Here is a 24,874-nt window from a genome sequence, read left to right as displayed (position 1 = left end):
ATATATTTTACAAATGTATAAAACATATTTAATAAATTGGACATTAACAATTTAATAATCAATCAATTTTGGGCATATTAATGCCTAACAATGTTTTCTTCAGGTTATTCTTGCCAAATGGAGGTCACAAAAAATTGCTGATGTGTCAGGAGGCTGATCCAAACTCAGCTTCAGGGGGATCTGTCCACCTTCTCATCACAGGTTCATCCCAGCACCCTTCCTTCCCTCATATTTTACTGAGCAGTTGGCAAGTCCAGCCCAAAGGTCTGTGGGATGCCGCAGGTACTCAGGCCTTCTCAGTGGTACTGAATGTGTCCTGCTAGTCATGCCCGGAATGTAGAGCTGCAGAAAACTAACATGACGTTATTCAAAGCTGCTGAATTGCTGAGCTAACTGATGAAACTATAATTTGAAAAGGAGAACTTGCCGAACAGTAAAGAACAAGTGTGGTAGGATGCTGATGCTTGGCATTATTAAGCTCTCGCAGACTTCCCAATTAGTTGGGCCAGCTTCAGGAAATTGGCAGCTCTGGGTCTAGACAAGACTGAACAGAATAAAAATAAAGAGGCTTTTTTCCTTTTCCCAAATTTCTCTTTTCACATAGCTAATGATGTAGGTGACCCTGTGGAGGAAATCACTGGAATTTAATTTGAATTCCTTCCTCTAGAAAATTCCATGATTTCTTCAATCTCTACAATATAAGGCTCATTCTCTCTTCTAGAAGAATATGACCCACAGGCTAATGTTCTAAAGAAGAACCCAGGAGTCAATTCATCTCTCCCAGACTCTGGAGAGAGAGAGCTGGGAGAACAGGGTCTTCAAAGAGGCCAGAGACCAAAAGAAGTACCTCCCATTCTGCCTACAGCCCCTGAAGGACCAGCCGTAGCTAAACTGTCGTCCATCCCAAAGTTACAGAGCTTTAACGTGATGTGCATACTGGAGGTTTCAGGTAGGCAATTACAACCTATGCAGAAGACAATGTCATACTTATCCCAGCCATAGTCATCACTGTTCTTCTGCTAGTGGTCCCTATGACAGAAGTTACAGGTTCTGTTTCAACTCTTCCTCGTGCCCTGATCACCAGTCCCTTTTATCCAACTATCTTGATTTAGATCCTACTCACAATCACTCCTCCACCTGCCAAGTCAATTAAGTCTAACTTTACCAACACTTTGACCATACCATTGCCTTTCATTTGCCAGTTATCGCTGCATGATACTGGTCTCTACTTGTCTGATTAGATCTCCTGCCAAAGCCTATTTAAGTCTCCTACTTCTGAGATAGGATTGTTTTTTTCCTAGCATATCCAAGCAGTGGAGAATGTCACAATTGCACTTCAGGCATTACAGAAGATGATGGTTCTCCATGCCCAGAACTTCTAGCCAGCTATAGGCAATGCCAAACTCGGTTGATGAATCTATATTGTTAGCTCGGGAGTATATCCATCAAATATCCAGCAAATGATATGAACAAATAATCTGAAACTTGAAGATGTTAGCAAGCCTAGCACAGGCCTAACTGAGTATGAAGCTGCAGCTGACAGACCATTTTCAGCTGAGTGAGCAAGAAACTTGGGATCAACCTAGAAAAGGGTACACTGATTTATCAAAAAGATTTTATGCCACTCAGATAGAGTCTCTGCTGGGCAATAGTGGAAACTTCTCAAGCAAACCCTTAGGCTCTGCTTTGAAGGTGACTGTCAGTTGCCTGCATCTCGGGGGCAACTGTGGGTCTCTTTCAGATTTACTACTAATAACGGAAAATCATCTACAGAGCACTTTACAGATACTAACTTGTTTAACCCTCACCTATGAGGCAGGGTCTATTAATTTACAGAACTTATTTAACAGATGAGAAAACTGAAGTGCAGAGAGATTTAGTAACTTGCCCAAAGTCAAACATCTGTGAAGTGGTGGAGCCAGGATTCTAACCCCATTTGGCTACTGAGCTATTGAGTGATACCTGACAGCACACTGCTCATTTACTGTTATGAGGTTGCAAATATCCCCACTTGATAGATGAAGAAACCGAGCCTTTCCAAGGACTCACTGCTGCTCAGAGGATTTGCAGCCAAGTATAGTTGATTGCAAAGCCTGTTCTCTTTCCATTTCTACTACACCAACACAGCATCTTCTATATGACTATATGGACCTCAACAAGAATGCAGTCACCTCTGTAGGTCAGTGTCAGGAAGGCCACACAATGCCAATCCAGAAATGAGTTTGCTTGAGTTGACTTATTCATCAGGGTTTGGGATGTGAGCTGCAACCAATATCCAGCAAAAGATCTTCTACGAAGACACTTTTATCCATTACTCTAAGATAATAAATGCATGGCTGGTTCCCTTCTACTATGAAGAATATTCTGGGGAGTGTGGAGAGAGAAGGAAGAGACTGGAGATAGCTACAGTTCTAGAGATTTAGACTGCCCCCAAAGAGCAAAGATGCCAGTAGCCCATATGGCACCTTTGCATATTGGAAAAAGATACATGGATTTCAGAGTCACACAGACCCGGGTTTGATTCCTGGTTCTCTGACTCCCTGATTCCCTAGACAGGGTGACCTCAGGTAAGTCATCTAATCTTCCTGAGCCTTAATTTCTTCATCTCTGAAAGAGAGCTAATAATCGTCATCTTTCAGGGTTGCCATTAAGACCTAATGAGAGTGAGCAGAGTGTTTGGCACACAGTCACTTTCTGATAAATGAGGACACTTAGTTGCTCAAGTTGTTGGGGAAATTGTTCTGTAGTTGATATCGTGATATCCAAGATTCCATGATATGTAAAATTGGAAAAAAATTACTTATCTTCTCTAAGATTCAGTTTTGTCATATATAACATGGGGATAAAAACAGTAATTTTTCTGCATAAGTGTGTTGTGCAGATTAAATGAGATAATATACACAAGAGCTTAGCACTGTACATGGATCTATTAAATGTTATTCATTCTTTCCCATCTTCCTTTTCTTCTTCCTCTATCTTCATGTTAAAAAAGGCATTTTCATGGCATAATGAAATATAATTTAAGAGATGAAACACCAGTACTGGAATTGTTGTTCACTTTGATTTTATATTACATTTTAGATAAGTGATTTTAATTGTTAAAGTCACTCAATAGGAAACCATTACTATGCCATCTATGAATTTTCTTGTCACAATTATATTCAGAAATCTAGAGATATTATTGAAGGCTCCTACACCTAACTAGTGTCATAAATATTATTCTAAGGGCAAACATTGTGAACTCCTTGAGGAAAAAATGTACGTGTCCAGTATCTCAGAAAATCCCTGGCATAGAGAAGATGTTAGAGAAATATTCTTGACTGAGGGCACTTTCTTTCGGGAAGAAAATCCAGCTAATATCATTTAAAAACCTATAGCTTAATAAATGTGTAGTGATTTTTTTTATATTTATGTAGTATATATTGTATTTGTAGTCAATAAAAATGATCCTCTTGAAATGATATGAGAAAAACTAACCCTATATATGTCATTAACTGTATTTAATTTTTTAAATAATAAGTAGCATCCAACTAAAAGCTATTCCTGAGACTCTAAAAAATTATTAATATAGTGCATGGCCAGGGAAATTTTGTCATAGATCCAAATATCAAAATGCAAATACAGTACCAGACTGAGCATTCAAAAAGGTTATAAAGATATTGTCCTAATTGATGAATTTCTGATGGCAAAAGAATGAAACGTTCTAAAATAATGCAAAATGTTTAGTTATTTTATTTTGACATTTCTCTATGCATTTAGCCTAGAGAAATGATGTGCACTTTTGCTCAATTTCAAGGCTCTGAATTAGAGAAATCTCCGTAGCAGTGTAATATTTTTGAAAGCACACTGCTATTTGTTTTGATTTCATCTGGTGTAGCGAAAAGGTCAGTGCCTTTTGAAGGAAGCTTTCTTTAGTGGAGCTGAACAGCAGAGTCAAAGTCAAAACAACAGTGAATTTAATAGCAACCTTGGATTTTATAAGTTAGGTGGTGGGACATCCTGTCTCTCACAATACTCTCCACATAAGTCTTAAAAAAAACAATACAGATGACTGTTGGTGCCAAGTGAATCACCTGCACTTAAGCATGTGATCGTATTCTCAAGTTCTGTAAAAATGGTCCACTTTTGTTTCTCATCAAAGAGTTCTCAAATGTAGCCAGAAATTCATTTCTATTTCTCAAGGCATTAATTAATTAAAACAGAAATAAATAGAAGAACACAAATTAAAGATGATTATGTGTAGAAAAGGATGACTTCACCAATGATTCAAACACCTCAAATTCCAGGGCCCTTTTTCTCTGAAATAATTTTTCCTTTGCGGGTTTGAATTTCCTGTTCATAGGAAATTCCACATACTGGAATCATGTAGATCCTGTTTCAAATGGAAGATGGATATTTAGAAATGTGGGTCCCCTGAGAACTGAGATCACTGGCAGCCCTGCAGCTTAATTATCAGAACCAAGAATTAAACTCTCTCCATCAATATGACTTTATTATTCATTCCAGGAAATACTTGTCCAGAAATTTAACGCTATTAACAAATAAATAATTTCATTGTTAGCTTTAGGAACTTTCCAAAAATCCATTTCTCTGAACTACAGTCTAATGAACCAGCCTCTTCTTCTAGACAATAAGTCACTCAAATGGTCAACCAGTCACCTTAAAAATAATTGTTTCTCATCAAGACTCAGGCCAAGACCATGCCCAACTAGGTCCATAAATCCTAAACATTTCTTTTAAAATGCTGTTTCTAAAAATTAGTCATATTTATTTTTAAAGGTAATACATGTATTAGGTTAAAAATTTTAAAGGCATAAAATAGATTTCCAGAGTGAAGATGACAGCATAAAGTCATCATTTATTTTTCCTCTTTTCAGCAATTGCCCCAAAGCAAGAAGAAAAGTGAAAAGCAGAAGTGCAAACTCCATCTGAATAACTTTTAACTGAAACATGGAGCCAGACAGGAGGGAAGAGCATGGCAGTGAAGAAGTAAAGGTAATTCACTTCGTCCTTGTCCTCCACCCACAGTGCTGCCCTCCCCAGAACAGTAATGGTTACCTGTTGATAACAGGTATTGTTACCTGTTGTGCATCCTGGAGACTCCTACACTCTTTTTTTTCTTTATTGAGGTATAATTGACATATAACATTGGGCTAGTTTCAGGTGTAGAACATAATGATTTGATATTTGTATATATTGTGAACTGATCCAGCGGTCCCCAATCTTTTTGGCACCAGGGATCGGTGCTCCTATGAGAATCTAATACCTGAAGATCTGAGGTGGAGCTCAGGCAGTGTTGCTAGCGCTGAGGAGTGGCTGCAAATACAGAAGAAGCTTCGCTAGCTTGCCTGCCACTGACCTCCTGCTGTGTGGCCCAGTCCATAACAGGCCACAGACTGGTACCTGTCTATGGCCTGGGAGTTGGGGCCCCCTGATCCAAACTCTTATATATCAAGAATTGTCTGCCTAATCTCAATCAGATCTCTCCCCGTAAAAACACTTAAATCCAAAACCTCAAAAATAACCACCCCTGACCTATCCCTTCTGAGACATTATAAAGACTGCTGAATTGGAGGTCACACTCACTGTAATAAGTATTAAATTTCACTTTGCTTGATCAATATTCACACTATCTTTTTGGTCAGTCTATACTGTAAAGACAGAGGGTGTGAGAAGTGAGTTGCTCAAGGTTATAGAGAGACAGAGCCAGACATTAGTCCAGGCTTTCTAACACCAAGTCTGGTATCCTATGTTATAACTGGGGGGACTCTGAACAGCACTTCTTCCAATCTTTAAATTCCCAGAGAAGAGAGAATTTAAAAAATTCACCTGTTTACACAGCCAGGCTTTCAGATATCCTAGATCAGGGATTTTTATTTAGTATTATTTTCCCCAAAGAGCTGTTATCTTTAAAAAAGTTATTTCTAAGACACTAATATTTCATAAAATCTTCCTATGACATCACATTAGATTTAGAGTGTACATGACTTATCTCTATGCCCAAATCAGGCATAGAGTGGTAGAAACTTTTCCTTCTCCATTTTATGTAGGGCTATTTGAATAATTTGCCCTGAGGCAACTGTAAATGTTTCCTTTTCAATTTTTCTTTCTCCCTCTTCTTTCTTTTCCTTTTTAGTTGTTATTTCTTGGAAAACAGCATAGAAATATGTCAGTAGACCCATAGACATGGACTCAATCTATTCTTGACTTTCTAACTTATGAGTTACATTATAATGCAGGTATATTATTATTATTGCTACTATTACTATTGTTATTATTAGTGAAAAATGATAAGTACACCTCAAAACACTATCTTTGACATCTTTCACGTGTCCTGAATCCTTTTGGAGAATAGTGTAGCAGTGATGAGGAAACCATTTTTACAGAAGAGCTAAATGGCTTTTCTAGAGATCAAATTTGTATTCTCAAAAAACATTTTAATTTCTTTCAGAATGTTCCCTCTAATTTCCTGAGATTCACTGGGTAACATAGCTCAAGCATGCCCAAAGAGGTCCCTCTCATTCTGTAGTGTGCTGGGTTGTAGTCAAATGCTATTGGCTCTGGGTGTCTCTCAAACTACACAATTACTGAGCAAGTCTCAGGTTGTCCTTATTCCCTGATAGTCTTAAAAATTTTGCTCAGTTACCCCCTATAGTTTTTCTTTTTAAAACCACTTGTGTACATTAAAAAATCAACAACTGAAATTTCCTCTCATTGGAGAGTCTCATCCATCCAATTCATTCAATGTTATGACATTGGGCACCTATGAAGTCGGTTTTCATTGCCAAACCAATCACTTAATCTATTAGAAAAAGCTTGACTTTCTTTTTCTGAATAACATGTTAACATATGCTGTACTGACAACCATGTTACTTCTGAAGCTTAACTTTAAGGTATATGAATTACTGGAAGAAGGTTTTCCAAAAATTTGTCACATGAGTAGACAATAAGGTACTGCCAAATGGGACCCTCCCAGAGAAAGCCATTTGGGAATAGTCCCTGTGTTTGGCAACCCAGAGGATTTTACATTCCAGATCAATACAAAACATAGTGTCACTTTTTTTTAGATGGATGAGTTGGGAGAGCAGTGAATGAAGAAAGGGTGGTAGAAAAAGGAAAAATAGAAGATCTAATTTAAGAAAGCGTTCACAGGGAAGTGAACCTCTGGAAGTGGCTTCCTTCCAAGTAACCCTGACTGCGTATGTGCTGTAAGTCTCTGGGAATCCCTAGAGCAAATTCAGATTAGCTGGAAGGCAATTATTCCTGGCACGTGAGTAAGGTCATTTTGGTTCCTAATTTGGCAGCAACCAAGGCTCAGAGTATTACAATCCTTTTGTGGGCCATTTCCAATTGAGGCAGATTTTTTTTCCCTATGAGCAGCAGGACTGGTCCAGCATATGATCTGTTATGTGGGACCAAGGAAGAGTCTTCAAAGCCCTGCCATGAACTTGTGCAGTACAGTTACAGCTTGATAAAGACCCTGAAGCATCATGTAGTGTTCAAGGCTGGCCTCATGGTGTTATCTGATGGTAATGCCAGGATTGAATCCATTGGAAGCAAACAGAAGTTGGGACACAGGCTGTTATAACTTTGCTTAGAAGCTTTCCTTTCTCTATTTTAACCAGACCTTTTAGGTTCATGACATCATATTCTGTGATGATAACTTGCAAGCCCCCAAAATATTTATTCTCTTCTCATAGAAGGTACTCTAACACATACTCAACTCTATGCAGGAATCATCAGTCAATAAAAATATTAAATTTATAGAATACTGTCTTGATGAGTTAGGGTTGTTTTAGGCATACAATCTCCAGATACTGTTATAAAGTCAATATAGTTTCTCAACTCATATATTAGCCATATTTGTTCATTACAGTTATCCAATTTATAGTGACATACATTGTGGTGAAAATATTTTAATGACTTCTTATTAATAAAGGTAGAGTAGAAGAGAATCCAACTCCTTCCCCTTAGCACGAGTTTGGAGAGGGATTTCTAGTATAAATTTATCTATTTGCCTTGTTAGCCATTCTACCTTCAGTTCTCAATATTTAATTGTGTCATTTACATACGTCTAGGTAATATATGCACCAATAAATTATATTCCAAATGCTTATGCATTTTTATAATGATTATGTCACTTTATATTATAACATAGTCTCATAAAGTACTCTTAAGTAGCTAGCTTAATTTTCCTTTCTGATATTTCAAGGCAGATTTTAGAAAGCAAGATTAAAACTGTATATTTTTACAAGCATTCTATAATAGTTATGCTTTTGACAATTACAGATTTCAAGTAAATTTATTCTTAATAAATTAAGAAATCATACCTATTTTTAAAAAGCTTATCCTTTTATTGTTTTCCCTTAGATTGTGATTTGTCTTTCGAAATCAAAAAGGACATAAAACTTAAAAGAATAAGAGTAAGTTATTTCATCTTTTTGTAAATTTATACTTACAATTTATGTTTCACTGCAAAAAAGGAAAGGCCAATTGAGCTAATAAAATATTATTCTTTTGGGAAAGACATTAATAATGTATTTGGTATTATGTATAAGTACATAGTTATGCAAACTTACTTTTTAGCAGAAAGTAATATTGATACTCGGAAAATTATTAGTTCATTAAAAAAAGCTCTTTTTTGCTTAATATAATTTCACTTGTGTTTAAATACGTATCAACGTTTATTAGTGTTACCTTAAGATTTTAGTGACCGCAGTCTCCTTTTCTAGAAGATTCCTTGCCCTGATGCTGAAGACAGACTTGCGAAGCTGTAAAATTATGAGTATGACTTTAGTTTTAGAATGTAAAGGGATAACATACTGACAAATCATTACATATATTAAATAGGTAACACTATTAAAATATTAAATGTGCTTTTTTCCCCCATTGAATCTATCATTTAATTTTATTTTTACTTTTATTTAGGTAGAACTGCAAACAAACTTGTGAGGCTACATGTCACAGCTATGGGGGAGATGCGTTGGCTATGCTCACTCGTCACAATGTCACTTTACATCTGAATAGGCTAATGCATTTTCCAAAGAATTTAATGTCGAAATGTATGTAGGACTCCTTGTTGTGACTGTTCAGTAGAATGTCTTCTAATCCACACCACATCTCAGGTTGTTGGCCTGTGACTCAAAACTAATCTGAATGATCAGGATGGAGAGAAGTGAGATGAGCCTTCAAGGTTTCTTAGTTTGCAATGACGAAATTATTCTAGGGAAGAGGACTAAGAAAAAAAGTCCTAGAGGCTGACTACAAACCAGGAGATGTATTCCCCAACTCAGCTCTGGCCTGCTTGATAGTTGCAGAAATCAGATTGGTGACAAGTGTATAGGGAGCCAAACTGGGCAGGAAAAGGGCAGAGACAGAATAGGGAGGCACACCATCCTGAGAAGATTCATCATAACAAAGAACAAACTAAACTAAAAAGTGTAACTCCAGTAGTCAGACCAAAGATAACACTTGAAAAATGACCTGTTCATTTTGATCAATAGATTAGAGTAGATTTCCTGAGCACTTAGTATGAGATTAGTGACTATTGGAGATATAAGGTAACTTGGAATCAATTCTTGCTTACTAGAGTTGAAAAGCCTACTTACGACTGCAAGACTACGACACATGAGATTGTCAGTAAAAAGTAGGATAGAGCATATAGTAAAGTGCTAGGTGATACATACAGTAGACCAAGATGAGAGAGGCTGTGGGACTTTGGGTGGGAGAGAAATAGGTGTGTCTGAAATAGTGAGCAAAACTTAACTGAAGAAGTGGAAATTGTTCTGGGCCTTGAAGAATAGTTAAAATTTCTATAAGCAAAGGAGGCAGTGGGTGAAGGCCTGAAGCTGGAAATGCACGCATGGGGCAAATTAGTTTGGTGCAAACTATAAGTGCTGAGCTAGGCACTTAAGCAAGGCAAGTGGAAGAAGCGCTACAAGGCACACTGTGTTTCAACAAAGTTGAGACAGGGAAATAAAAAGCAGAAGATAGAACAACTCTGTATTCAGTAAAAATAGACCGCCCAGTTTCTTTTAAACAAGAGTTAGGTAACTTGAAGTGCAAAGTCACAAAGCTCCAATTTGTAAACAAACCTAAAACAAATGCTGTAATGTCAACCAATATGTCCATATGGCCATAGCTGGAGAAGAACTTGTGGTCATAAATTGTTTTTTTCAGCTACAACTGAGAACCTAGATAACATTATAACTAGCAATATAATTTTCATACTTCACAGCAGATCTGTAATAAGGGAAGAATAATTGAACACACTGTCAATTTCTTTCACGTGAGGAAAGGTAGCAGACTTATTTTTTTCAATAATGAAAAACTGAATTGGTTTCATTATTCACCAGAACATTCAGGAAAATAAATTAATGTGCAGACAAGGAGACAAGATCGGATGTCATTTTTTTATAAATTACATTTTCAGCGTAGTGCACAAAAGACTGTTTACCATTGTGTATCATGAAACTTCTTTAAATCTTCTCCTTTTGCATAAAGAGGTGACTTTTGGCATTGATTTAACCTCCTCGTGGAGACAGTACATCTCCTAAGGAATGCTGTTTACAGTAACTTTGGAAACAGAAGACTCATTTGAAGGGTTCCATCATGGTGGCACATCTGCCCTTTTGTTATCTAAGCATATACACAGTCACAAGAAAGGCCCAGGTTACAGGGGCCCTGAGACAGAGTGTTTTAGGAGAGGACTTCAGATCCCACTACTCCTATTTCATCTTCAAAGGACAATAATATGCCTTAGGCATATTTCCTAGTGTAAGGTGATGGTTTGAACTCAATTACCTATCTACTGCCCTGTAATTGAGCAGCTGACACTTGAAATAGTGTTCTTCATGTTTAGAAAAACCTTTTCAGCAACTGGGGACAATATTTATTATATTGTTTCTAAAATTATCTCTGCACTGCCTGAGATTGCTAAAGAGCTATCAAATCTCCTTTGTCCTAGACCTGAACTAATCAAAACAAAATACACTATTAATCTGTACAAAGTACTTGAGAACTGGTTTTAGAACTAACAGCAGAAGTAGTGAAAGAATAAATATTGTAACAGAACTTCAGATTCAGCTTTGGGGTGTTCTTGAAAGAAGAAAGGAGATATCTTTATCTACATTATCTATCTATCTATCTATCTATCTATCTATCTATCTATCTATCTATCTATCATCTATCTATCTATCATCATCTATCTATCATCTAATCCATCTAACATCTATTTATCATCTATTTAATCTATCTATCTATCTATCTATCTATCTATCTATCTATCTATTTATCTATCATCTATCTATCTATCTATCATCTGTCTATCACTTATCTATTTATCCATTATCATCTATCTACATCTATGCATATTCTATAGCCTAGATATGTATTTAGATAGTTATATATTTTAACTGTTATTTTTTCTAGTAACTAAAGAAAGCCTATAATGATTATCTAGTTATTGCTTCTGTTTTTCTTATTTCTGTTGTAAAGCTTTTCACATTTCTTTTAGCAAAGGACATTTTCTAAATGCTAGTCACAGTACTCAGAGCTACACTGCTCTGCAGTGCCCTCTTCTGGCTCCAAAAGATACCAATAGGCACCTAAAATGATCAAAACAAAGATCTAATTCTTAAGTAATTTTAGATCTGAAATTGTAAATTACATCTATGAAAGGCGTCAGTAATTGTTCGTTCTAGATGTAAACATGTCAGAAATGTATGAATTAAAAGGAAGGATGTGCATGACATATTTACATAGAGTTTGTATTGAAAAATATAAGATTAGTTGAAAATGCCTCACTTTTTGGTGGTTATATGTTGTAAACTTAATACGTTCAACTCTACAAGATGACCATTCTTTGAATTATTTTTAAAAATAAATAAAATTGAATAAAGTTGTTCAGACAATAAATTGTTCAAAAATAAAGTTGTTCAAACAATACAGAAATAACTTTGTCTTACAATTTTAATTTAAAAGATCTTTCCAGAATTGTGTCCTTTAACATGAAATTCAAGAGCCTAGAAGTTCAAACCAATTTGTATAGAGTTATATATGGCTGAATAAGTTGGAGCTGATGGACACAGCAATGAATAGACCCACCTGTGTGGGGTTTTTTTTTTTTTTGGAAAGGCCTTTTAAACCTTTTAATCTACAAGTTCTCCATTTTTTTTCCCCTTATAGTTGAAGAACCTGGGTCATTTGCCCTGTAGTTTCTGGGAGTCTGGATTTTGCTAAATGCTCATTCATGGTATAGTTCACGTATTCCTCCGCCTTCTGTATTTCCTTTAAATTGGCAGCTAGATCTAGTGTTTCATTAGACAGATTTGTTTCCTTTGGCAAGGCCATAGGTAGTGCCACAGGCATATAATGTCTGATTGTCTCTCCTTTTGTAACGTTAATAGTATTGATGTTCATTGCGCAGATCATTGATTCATTCTATTTGGAAAACTGTCATTTATTTTTCATTTATTACTTGCAATATTTTTATAATGAGGTACTTCCCCTCATGTATTATTTGTTTACTCAGTTGTACAATTCATATGGAAAAGGCAAAATAAATGATGATTCTTTACCTGTACTCATAGTTTTTATGTAATGAATTATGTTTTTATCATGCTCTTAAGGTGATCAATTATTACTTAAAAACATCATTAGGAACTCAAGGATTTAAACATATATGATTGGTTTCAATCTGTTACAATTATTATCGTATGGTAGGTCAAATTATCCCAACTGTGCTTGTTGGGAGCTTTTTCGAGTTGGCCCATTGGTTCTTTTAATATGACTCTAGTAGTCTTTGGTGAAGCTTCCTTGTTCTCACATATGACAAGGTATTCCAAGCTCATCTCGTATGCTTCCTATTCCAAATCAACAATTTTCTCCAAAGAGCTCCTGTTTATTTATTAAAAAATGCTATTTCAGGAATATAATGTAGATTCCAGTGATACTCACTGCTGCTGAGTTGGTCATTGATTTGAATACTTTACCTGAGTTTATTCTAATATTTTCAATTTAAAATCAGTTTAAATTTTACCTAATCTCTTCTATATGACATCTCTGTATCTCTTCACCCCATCCCCAATCAAGCCTTGATTATCAAAGACATACAGGATGATAGAATTAGACTATCTCAAAAGTACTCATTAATTTATTTCACATTTCATAGACAGTAGTCTCATAATTACAATATCTATTCTAAAACAAAAATACAATTAATGAATATTTTAAAACTGTTTCCATATATTTTTTCCCATTGTTCCCTTTTATTTGTATACTAGTACTATACTCATATTAGCAGAGCAAATTGCTATTACATATTTTACTCTTCATTTTAATCTTCATGTAGTCATAGTATTATACATAATTATATCTTGAATGCTTCCCACCGGTTCTTATGTCAATGTGTTAGGGTCATTTTTGTAGTTCATTTTGGTTGTCCAAAGCATGTTTTTAGTAGTTACTCACGAAAGGCTCATGGAAACAATACTACTCACATCTTATAATTCTTACATCTTGATAACAGTTTTTTTTTTTTTGTCACTTTAAACTTGATATAAAAAACTTGGCTCACATACTTTCTCTCTGGCTATTCTATGTATGTTACCCTAATTTCTCTTGAAATAAAGCATTACTGCAGAAAAGTCTGATGGTACTCTAATGTTCTCTCCTTTATAAATCACTTGTTCATTTTGAGCTAGATACCGATTTTTTACAAATTGAAAATCTTATGATTTTTCTGGAGTATTTCTTATTTTTGGTCATTCACGGTTGATATTTTCAGGTCATGTGTACTTTCAAGAGTTTCAAATCTTTTTATGTTTCAAAAAAGTTTAGTACTTGTTTTGTTCTATTGCTTTAGTTTTCTTCTTTTGAAACTCTTATAATGTAGATGTTGGACCTTCTTATCTTCAATTTGTTATTTTCTTTCAAATAACTTCTTTTTAATTTCTTAAAATTTCCTCTTCTTCACTTTCTCTTTATCTTAAGGCTTCATTCATTGTATATAATCAGTTCATTCCTTGTACTTCAATCTTCATTGTTTTCCTGACTTCTAGCACTTTATGAATGAATTTTTCTAAGTTTTATTTATGTTGCTATTCTAATCTGATGTAATTTTTAATGTTTTGATTCATTTTGCAACAGTATGCTACGGTTTGAGCTGCTTGTAGGCATGTCTTTATGTCAAGCTTTCACTGTCTATAGGAACAGTATTCTCCTTATTTTTTTTTCTTATAACTTTTGTAGGGAACTTGACTCTGATAATATTCTATTGCTCATTGTTATGCAAAATTAGTTTTCTTGAATAGTTCAGTATTTCTCTTCTAACTTCAGAGCTGCTTCTTCTGTTGTTTTAATATAGTAATCAAATATGGCAGCTTTCTTTCTGAGATTTCCTAGCTCTGTTCCTTACTCTCCCCTGACACCATCAAAGATCCAATTTTGTCTGGATCTTTTTTTTCCTCTATCACTCTTGTCATTGGCCTGTTCAATACTGATCCCACTTTTGGATATTTTTCCTCAGTGTGGAGCTAAGAAGGTGTTCCCCTATTCCCAGAAACATTAGATGCCTTTTTACTAACTCTGGCTTCTTTCCCACAGGTGCTGATATCATGTGTTGACTAAATGTTTGTGCTCCCTCCAAATTCCTATGTGGAAGCCCTAACTCCCAATATGATTTTATTAGGAGATGGGGCCTTTGGAAGGCAATTAAGTTTAGCTGAGGTCATGAGGGTAGAACCTCAACGATGGAATTAGTGTTCTTATAAGAAGAAAAAGAGACCAAAGACCTTCTTCTTCCATGTGAGGACACAGTAAGAAGAAAGCCATCTGTGAACCAGGAAGAGGAACCACACACTGAATCTACTGCCACCTTGATCTTGGGATTCTCAGCCTCCAGAATTGTGAGAAATAAATATTTATTGTTTAAGCCACCCAGCCTATGGTATTTTGTTATTGCAGCCCAACAGACTACGACATGATGCAAATCATGTGCCTACTGGTTTGTGTGCACCTGCTTTGATTTAGGGTTTGGGGATTACCTAGTTTTGTTGTAAATCTTATTTATTGATTTTTGCTTTTGCTATCTAGGTATTCTGTGTGGGAATTCGAGAATATTAAAAAACTATGTCAATGCCTGTCATCTTTCCAGAAGCCTCCTTAATTTTTCTTGTTGAATTTTGACACAGATTTAACACTTTTATTAGCCTTTTCAAAGAATAAAATTTTAGTTTTATTGATATTATTTATTGCTTTTTCTCTATTTGATTAATAATTGCTTTTATCTTTATTATTTCTTTCCTTCTGCTCTTAGTCTTTTCTTGGTTGATATTTTTCTGAATATTTGAGTTAAAATACTTGAAAGATTAATGTCAGTCCATATTCTTTTACTAAATATGCATTTTAAGGCTACACTTTTTCCTCTAAAAATCCCGTTAGCTACTTCTTACAAGTTTGATATGTATTATTTTCATGATTTTTCAGTTCAAGATACTTTTAATTTCTCTTGTGGTTTCTTCTATACTCTCTACATTATTCAAATGTGAAGATATCTTTTGTGGTTGTTATGTGGTTTCTAATTTTATTACATTTTGGTCAAATAATGTCTTCTTTAGGATATTGATTTGGTTTATATTAAAAATTCTTTTGTGGTACAGACAGTGCTCATGTTTTGTAAATCATCCATGTGTTCTTGAATTACAATGTCTAATCGCTAGTCATTGCTGAGGAATATATAAATTATCATCACAGGAAGCTGGTAAACTGTATATTTCAAATCCTTTAGATCCTTATTAATTTCCTTGGATCTTTGATAATGAACTGAGGTATTATATACATATTTTAAACTTAATCTTCAAGTTAATCTTCATTTTTTATGGATGAATAAACAAAAATTAGGTTGTCTAAGGTTACCCAGATAATAAATTAGGTTACAAAAATTAGGTTGTCTAAGGTTACCCAGATAATAAATTGCAGAATTATGACTAGAACTCTGGGTTGTACAGCTTCAGTGTCCAAATCTTTTCACTATATCACGATGTCTATGTAAAATGTCACTAGCTTAACAGTAAAAAAAGCATATTCCAAACTATATTGTAATAAAACATTGTCTGCTTGACTTGAAAGGTTTGGTTTACACATATAATAAGCTCTTACTTATCCCAAATCTTAATGTGAAATCTAAACTAGCCAACTTTTTCCTTTGTTCTATATATGCATAATTGATTTTCAGAATAACAACCCAGAACCATTAAAAGAGATCAATGAACTTTTCTAACCCATTCAAGCCAGTATGGTAATACGTATTTATATTTTACATTTACTGATTCCTTAAAATCAGGGATCCATCACACCTTTCAATTAACCAGAATATTAATTCAATTTATTCATTCACTTGGGTATAACCACAAACCTAGCAGAGAATATTAGATTCCTTCGAGGTGCTACCGTGCTTATACCTAAAGAATCATAGTTTCACTCTAACATCGTTCAAAATGAAGCCATTAATATTTATTTGAGAAAGAAAACCACAAATATAAGTATTCAATTAACTTTTTTGATTTGGTGTCGTTAACAATACATTTCTGTTTCTAACTGGGAAAAAGTTTAAGAGGCCCTGTTTTTCTTTTCTCATTTTGAAGACACTGATGGATTTATAATAATGGGAAAGTGCTTATAAAAACATATGGCCATGATGTGCAAAATTATGGTCTGATGAGCAAGGCTTGATGAATGTTATTTCTGCTGGAAAGGTGTAGTGTAATTATTGTAATGAGCCACTTTATTGAATATGTCTCCCACATAAAAAAAAAAAGTAATTGAAAATTAGCAATTACTTAAAATTATATAGGTTGACAGTGGTATCTCATTTGTCTTTATTTGAAGTTTTCATACACCTGTGAGCTGAAAATTAATCTCAAAGTACATATGACAGATCATGTGTATGGTAAGATATTTCTATAAAATAAACTTTGTATGGAATTGACATTATGTTTGGAAAGAAAGAATTTTAAAAATTGATTAGTGTAGGTGGCAGCAAGGTTAAAACAATCATATTAAAAATATAAATAAAGATGAATTCCATTATAATATCATGTTATGAAGCTTAAATATGTCTTAGAATGTGGATTTTGTGAAAAGAGAGTTTTAGATGATTTTAAGATATTTGAATATTATTAATTCTGAATCCTGAAAAACATCAGAAATAAAAGTTACAATATATAAAAATATGTACGTGTACATATACACACTTCAAATCTTCCTTTGGCCTCCAGGCCACCCCGTGCATGTTGATCCCTGCTCTGTGTGACACACCGTCTTATCTTTCTGCGAATTCCACTAGATCATAAACTCTATCTGATAAGGATGGTGTCTTTCTTGTCTACTGCATTTTCCTTCAATGTCTAGCACTGTACTTAGTTCTCGAAATAGATTTAAAGAAAGAAAAAGTTTCTTAATATTAAAAAATGACTCTCTTTTCTATGCTACATTTTTTCTTACGAAGTGAATCCTTGAAATAACACATGTGAATCACATAAAAATTACAAAGGACACTGCTTATTTTGAAATGTATCAATTCATTTGATATATAGGGAAATGGTGTACAATTAGAAACTAAATGATTGGAAATTTAATTGGCTTGACTTTTTTGCACTTGACTTTAATGACAATGCTTTAGTTATTAAAGCTGTAGCTCAAATCTTCAACACCTTATATCAGCTAGACTAGTGTAATGAAACTGATGATGCAAAGGATGAGGGAAAAGCAACATCTTCAATTATTGAAAAAAAACTTGTTGCGTTTAATATACAGTACTTACTGGTAAGAAACTATAATATATGGTAGGTCAATTTAAATTACAGAAGTAAAAGATAAAATGACTTTATGGTTATAACATATAAACAGAAAAATAAATATTGAAAATCTGTAGAGATTTAAACAAAATGAGGGAATTTATGATTGTGGGAGAAAATGCCAGATGATTTTAACCGTACAGATGTTTGTGAATTCAAAATCTGTGCACTCTAATACAAAAGGGCAGTCCTTGGTCTCCAATTACGATTCATTCGTATTTGAACTTCAGGTCCAAATAAGAAGAATATCAGCAGCAGCAACTATAACACATTGAGACCGGCATAACACTTAGTGGAAAATAAAACTTATAAGTAAAACTATACTCAAAAGAGAAGAACATTTAGAAAGTACAGCCAAATGTAGATTTCAAAGATAGGTTTGGCTGCAATCTCAGCTCTCTGATACTTGTTTTGGAGACAGTCCTGAAAACTCTTGATTAAAAGCCTTCTCTATTACCTGTAAAAGACGATTAATCCTAGACTGATTGACTTTTGGCCCTTAATACCTTAGGAATACAAACAAATTACATATCACCTCAAACTAAAGATGATGACAATTAAATATTCTGCAAGAAGAATCATAGATCGGGAATTCCTACTCTCCTGTTAGTTGGAAGGAGTGTTTTTTACCCAAGACCCAGCACATTGCTTGCATATAAAGGTCCTCAATGAATGACCGTCGAATGAAAGAATGTGCACTCAAACACAGCTCTATTTTAATCTGAGCTCAAAAACGTACTGCAAAGATCAATAAAAATGAATTTTTTTCCCCATTTTTACTACTTATCTTTTTGTTTCCTCTCCATTACTGTGACTAAATGGTCAATCAATTATCCACGAATACATTTTTATGCTAAAGGAGAAGTGCATAGGATTTTCATAGTTGGTCTGATGAATGCCACTTCTTCCCTGCCTGAGACAACACTGCATTGTATCTTCACAATACAGCCCCTGTTTAGGTGGCAATATCATGCAATCTCCCACTCTGCTCTTAGAGAAACATCTTTCACGGCATAGTAGAGATGCTAAGCTATTATTTTAGAAAATTCTTTCAGAAGAGTAAAAGCCTTAAAGATGAAAACAGGCTGTTCTCTTTTTGTAAGTGAGTAAATGTTCATCCAAATTACAGATTAGGCTGAATAACTGCTGCTATGTGTGGAGTTACTGGAACAAATCATCAAACACTCTGTAATCACACAGAAAATTACCAAATGCTGTATGGCAATCAACAAAGCTTTGTGAAGAATAAGTCTTTCCAGAACAATTTAATTTACTCCTTGAAAGTCTAAGACACTAGGTAGACAATGGGAGTAGTAAATGGAATATTATTAAAAATCAGACTTGAAAAATAATCACTCATGGGAAATAAGGACGATAAATCAGTACTTAATATATTGTTTCAACTGGACTTTTACATCTGAAGGTTAATTTGTTTAAATAAAAGTCATTTGTCTTGATTGATGAATGTAAGTCTATTTGCTGAGTCTGACTTCATGGTATGGCTTAATATCAGTAACCTTTCTTATCAAGTACTAGGTGCAGTAGTAGGCTTTTAACATATATCATATTATTTAATTATCATAACAAGCCTTAAAAATAAGAATTAGCCCTATTTTGTAGATGAAGATCGGCACCTATATCACTAAATCACTATTCTACTCTACCTCTCACAATCAGTTACATCAAGCTTATTACGCTTTCTGTGCCTTTTCACATGCCTCCTTCTCTGCCTGGAGAACCTTTCTCCTGAATTCCTCAATCTTCCTTCTCCTGTAAAGACTTAGATCCTCTCTCATGTTCCTATAATACTCTTTACTTTCATTCATTTACATGTGTTTCTCCCCAGTAGGCTATAGTTTATATCTTGCTCATTGTTGAATTTCTATAGCCCAGAATAGTGTCAGATGAATAACAGATACTTCATAAATGTTTGTTGAATGACTGAGTGAATGCTAGAGACTAATAGAAATGAAAAGAGTAAATAAAACATAGGAATTACTTTTATCATTTTCCTCCTTGTTCTGCACATGCGTTAGCTATTAACTGTGAGGGCTGATTACTAAATTTGCTATATGCTTAGCAGAAAGTAGGCAGTTAAGAGAGCATTAAAGGGCATTTTGTCTTGTTAAAATGTCCACACTTAGAAAATGTCCCTGGGCTCAAGTATAAATAAAGTTTATCTATACTTTGGTTTATAGGATTAATACATAAAAAATACTAACATCTTTTCTTGGTCTAGTAATTGTATTGTGACTGTAGTGCCAACACAAACTCTTCTTGCCTCTGTAGTCTAGCTGGTAATGGCACATGGGGTTAAGTAGATGGATCAGGGTTTGAAGGTCATTGAAGAGCAGAATTTGTATTAACTATGCAGACCAAATGTCTCCATGGAAGTTTTGGACAGGGCCACATTTCGAGGACCTTTTGGCATGGGTCAAATGTTTCGGTGTATGTTTTGGATAGGACCAGGTGTCCGCTGTTCCCAAGAAAGAGAGCAGACATTGACCTATTGTTAGAGAAATATTCACTATTCTTTATAAATATGGGTTCTGATACTGTACTAGAAAGTGCAAGGACACAAGGGAGTGGCTGAGACAGCCCATTCCTTCATCTATCTCAGGCCGATAGAAATCCGTGTGGTTACTCATGTTCCCCACACCATTATAGGTTCTGACTCCAGAAATGACACACCAGCCACAATAGCAGGGCAGAAAGAAGAGAAAGCTCAGAACAGAGAATGCCCAGATCCAAGCATGGTAGAGACCTTGACTTTGATGAGATGATTCACTTCTGAGGATGGAGTGGGCTGCTTTTATTACCAGAATTACTAGAAAGCCACGTTCACGTCTCAGTCTCAGTTTATTAACAAGCACTTTACTTAAGAAACCTAGGGTTTAATTTCAATAATATGGAGAAAAAAATAAGTGAAAAACCATTGACTGACTTCCTTTTGCTTGAAAACAAGAAAAACTCCTCTCAAGATAGGTGGGTTTATCCTTCAATCAGGAAGAAAAGGGCAAATGTGGGAAAGTGAGAGGAGAAAGGAGTGTGAGAATTAGCTCTTGGGAACACCTTTTCTTTGGAGTCTGGAAGGGCAGCCTTTTTTTCTCAAGGATGAGCGGGGAAAACATCATTTTCTTTTTCCTTTAGGATCTGAGCAGACCACAACGATGGCTTAAAGATTTTACATTTTTGTTTGCCTGTTGTTTACTGAGAGAAGGACAGGTATTTTAAACCATGTGATAAAGGTAATCAAACAGGGCTATTTTTAAAAACATGGTTTCTCCAAAGCGAGGTTGCCATGGGAATTACTTATGATGGTTCAAAGCCAGGGTAATTACTCAGAGAAAGTCTTGCCTAAAGTGCTCTCCTGTTTTCTGCGTTATTAGTCTCCCCTCCCCTAGCTTCTGTTGTCAGTTTTTTCCCCACTTAACGTGTGATCTTTAGGTTCCTACGGACTCAGTGTTTTTCCTGGCAAGAGAAAAGTGATTCCTTCTAGTGAAGTGCAGTTTCTCCTTACTGGTAATCATTAAAGGAAAAGTTTTATTTTATTGTTCCTTTGCCATGTTATAAGAATCACTGATAAGCCAGCCTCTTGTTTTCTTTTTATTTCTTAGCACTCTGAGGAAAACACAGCCTCAATTTGTATTCCCCGGTGCTGGAAGAATTTTTTTTCACATAGAACACCTTGCTGTCCATTTGGCACTGACTGGCATGTCCAAAGACAGTTTGGATTGTAACAAAAATTTCCTGATAAATACGTTGTCAGAGGAGCTAATCTCTGATCAAAATTTTTGTCGAGTGTTTATTTATTTTTCTTAAAGTGGCTTTAGGGTTTCTTAATAAAAGTGAAAAAAGCTTGCCATATTAAAAAATACTAATACTAAACTGCTTTGTCTTTGATTTCTGCTTCCTTTAAATCCTCACCCCTGAAATTCATTATGTGAAATTCTCTGTTTTGGGTTTCCCTGCCCAATGGCACTCAACAAGGATGACAAATTCTGAGTATTTAAAAAGAATGTCAGGAACTGATGGCAGCTGAAGCAAAAACAGTGGATCCTGAAAGAAATTGTTAAGTCTACTTTTCTGGCAACTTAAAGTCAAAGCTTTAAGAGTGGATGGCAGCATGAGTACGTCTCTTGCTCCTGCCATGATAGGGTAGTTGCTGCTTAGACAAAGAGCAAATATGGTGTCTGCATTACACCTTCCAAATTGGAGCATTTACCCAGATAATGAAGGCTGTAAGGGGATAAACAATATTATTCCAACATCTACATATGGGTCAAATAGGCTTACACGGAATGAAGGGCAATCTAACCATTATTGATAATTTTCCTTGTATAAGATCATGTGTTGTGTGTTTCAATCAACTGACATTGTAGATTAGGATTGCCTGCAGTCTTCAAACATTCTAGTCTTTTAGATGCTGAGTGGCTCGGATACCACCGAGGAGCAAGATATTGCTAGTTTGTTATATTTTAAGAGATTATGAGGGAGGCTAAAAGGTTAAATTACAGAATAAACTATAATAGTTATCTTATTCTCAGTTAAAAATAACTATTAAATGAGAAGATTTTTAAAGAGCCTCAAAATATAAGGACATTAAAGAAATCAGAAATGGCATTCTAAGTTCTCTGACTGTAACCCAACACAGAAATGGCCTGGGGAGAAGTAATGGCAGGTGCACAAAAGAGGACACCAAATTCTCCAAATTCTCACCCCCAACCCTCCACATGTGCCAAGAATCTTTTAATTTTTTCCTCATCTATTTCAAAACACGCCGTTCAAAAATTTGAAAAACATCATGTTTCCTTTTAGAGAGAAAATAAATTTTCACAAGCTAAGATTTCAATTTTGTGTTTCCAGTGGGACTTAAAAAGGCGTGTTCTGGATTTGCCATTTGGAGCATAAATGATACCAGCTCTCCACATTGTTCTTGGAGTTAGCTGGAGTTAACCCACAGCCCAGCCTGGAGGTTCATTGCACACCTCTGGCTTAAAGTCTTTTGAAATAAATTTAAATAATAAACAATGTGTATTCCTGATATGCAAAATGCAGTTTCAGACTGACTGGATGAAACCAGGCCATTATTATCCTCTCACTTGACTATTGACTGACATATGAACTTTTGCGTCCATGTCCTGTACACAGTATTGAGTGAAATGTAACTATGGAAAAGAAAGGTGTCATGTTTAATAAAATAGTAAAAGAGTTAAAGTCTTTAAAGAGAGTTAAGAGTATATTGCACATGCGTGCGTGTGCACACAGAAACACGTTTCATGATTTTTCACTCAAAATTTAAAAGCGAAGGATGGTCTCAGTTGAAACTAAATTAGTGCCCTGGACGTTCAGGTGGAACAAATATCCAGAGCACAGAAGGAAAAAAGAGAAATGGCAATCATAAGGGAAAAGGAGGAGGAAAAAAAAGAGCAGATGGAGAAGTAATAATTGAACAAATAATAAATGAAAAATTTCCTGTCAAATATGGACTGAAAAGACTTCTCAGTTTAGGCAGTTTGAATGATAAAAGACATGCAATGTATATCCTGTTAACGTTTCTGAACTAATTATTTTTCAAGTGGAAAAAAATGACATTGGCATCAGATTTGCCATCTATAAACTTGGAATCTATAAGACAGAGGAATAACATCTGTACATGATTGAAAGAAAATAAATGAAAACTCTTGAACAAGAAGAGACATATCACAAAGAAAATCATTATAATAATTGAGAACAAAATCAAACTATAGCAGAGAACAGAGGAATTGGTAGGGGAAGGTGATAAGGGAGAGAAATCCAAATTTGGGAAGAAATAATGGAAAAGAGGGAAGAGGGGAGAAAAGCAAAGATACTCTGAAAGTCTAATCCTTATGGGGTGGAGGGACAAGGAAGAGAAATGGAGAATGTTGGAGGATGAAAGAGTTGGTCTTTTATTTTTACATGATGATAGAGAAATATGTATTTGATATAAGAAATAGAAAAAGGGCAGTAGCAATTTAAAGGAATAAAAAATAAATTAAGGCTTCCAAAGAGAAATACTTGCAAGTAAATTAGATGTCTTCGCAAACTCTAATCTTTAATCTCTTTTACAAACTCTGTTATTGATCTTTCATTTTCTAACAGTGGAATATGAGAAAAAAAATTCCCTATCGACCTTTCAAATGATTAAGAAATAGGCAAATCAGAGAAGAATAAGATAATATACCTAGAGAAAATTCCTGCCACATACTAAGCACTCAATAAATGGTAGTTATTTATTTTGACTGACTTTAGAGAAACTTGCTGTAGTTATTTTCTCTGGTGTAACAACTGAAATGAGCATGGTTTCCTGCAAAAGGCAACATACAGGCAGGCAATGGTTAAGCCTGGGCTGAACCTTAGAGATCAGAGTGCATCCTTCTGCAAAGAAAATGCAGGTTTGAGGAGGCTCTTGACCTATTTGAAGTCACACATCTGTTACATGGCAAGGCTCAAAAGCTCACTTGTAGAAATGTAAAATTCAAATTAGTAAATTTAAAAATCTTAGGTATAATGATTTCTTCTACAAAAACAAATTTTTTTTCTTTATTCTCCTGAGACATTAGATTTCAGGATCCTACACAATTATATGTTTTTTTTTTTTTTTTAATCTCTAACACGTATGCTTAAGAAAAATTTGGATATTTGAGGCAGTGATTCTTACTTTTTGGTCAATGTATTTGTTGTCTTCAATTGCAGACCGTTTAGAATGATCACATGATGAAGATGAGGCCGACGGAAGGCTTCTTAAAAGGCAGCAAGTGTCCTGCTGCTGGCGGTCAATAAACTGCTTCATGAAACTTTCCCTTTGCAAATGAAATATATGCACATCAAGCATTATTAATGAAATGGAGCAAGTGATAGCATTTTTCAATGACGCTTTTGCTTAAGCTACAGTTATCAAGCAGTGACAAAAGTTCATAGAAAACAAGACATGTCATACCAAGAGTGGTGTTTAGATTAATTACCAGAGTAATTAATTTAGAGAAAGATTCCTAAAT

The 24,874-nt window shown here is 35.0% G+C and overlaps 1 protein-coding gene across 3 annotated transcripts in view; it reads right to left on the bottom strand.

The window, feature by feature from the left end:
* The window catches only part of NALCN (sodium leak channel, non-selective), a 263,458-nt gene that overhangs the window by 53,713 nt on the left and 184,871 nt on the right, over window positions 1–24,874 (bottom strand). For all 3 annotated transcript variants that reach the window (XM_025045009.1, XM_006909384.3, XM_025045008.1), the window contains 2 exons: window positions 24,538–24,679; window positions 8,698–8,771 (listed from right to left, as the gene is read on the bottom strand). In XM_025045009.1, the coding sequence (XP_024900777.1) occupies window positions 8,698–8,771; window positions 24,538–24,679 (216 nt within the window). The remainder of the gene's footprint in view (window positions 1–8,697; window positions 8,772–24,537; window positions 24,680–24,874) is intronic.

Source organism: Pteropus alecto, unplaced genomic scaffold, assembly GCF_000325575.1.
Source record: "Pteropus alecto unplaced genomic scaffold, ASM32557v1 scaffold13, whole genome shotgun sequence".
Classification (NCBI taxonomy): domain Eukaryota; kingdom Metazoa; phylum Chordata; class Mammalia; order Chiroptera; family Pteropodidae; genus Pteropus; species Pteropus alecto.
Note: the sequence above shows the minus strand (reverse complement) of the source record. Positions and strands in the feature narration are given on the sequence as shown.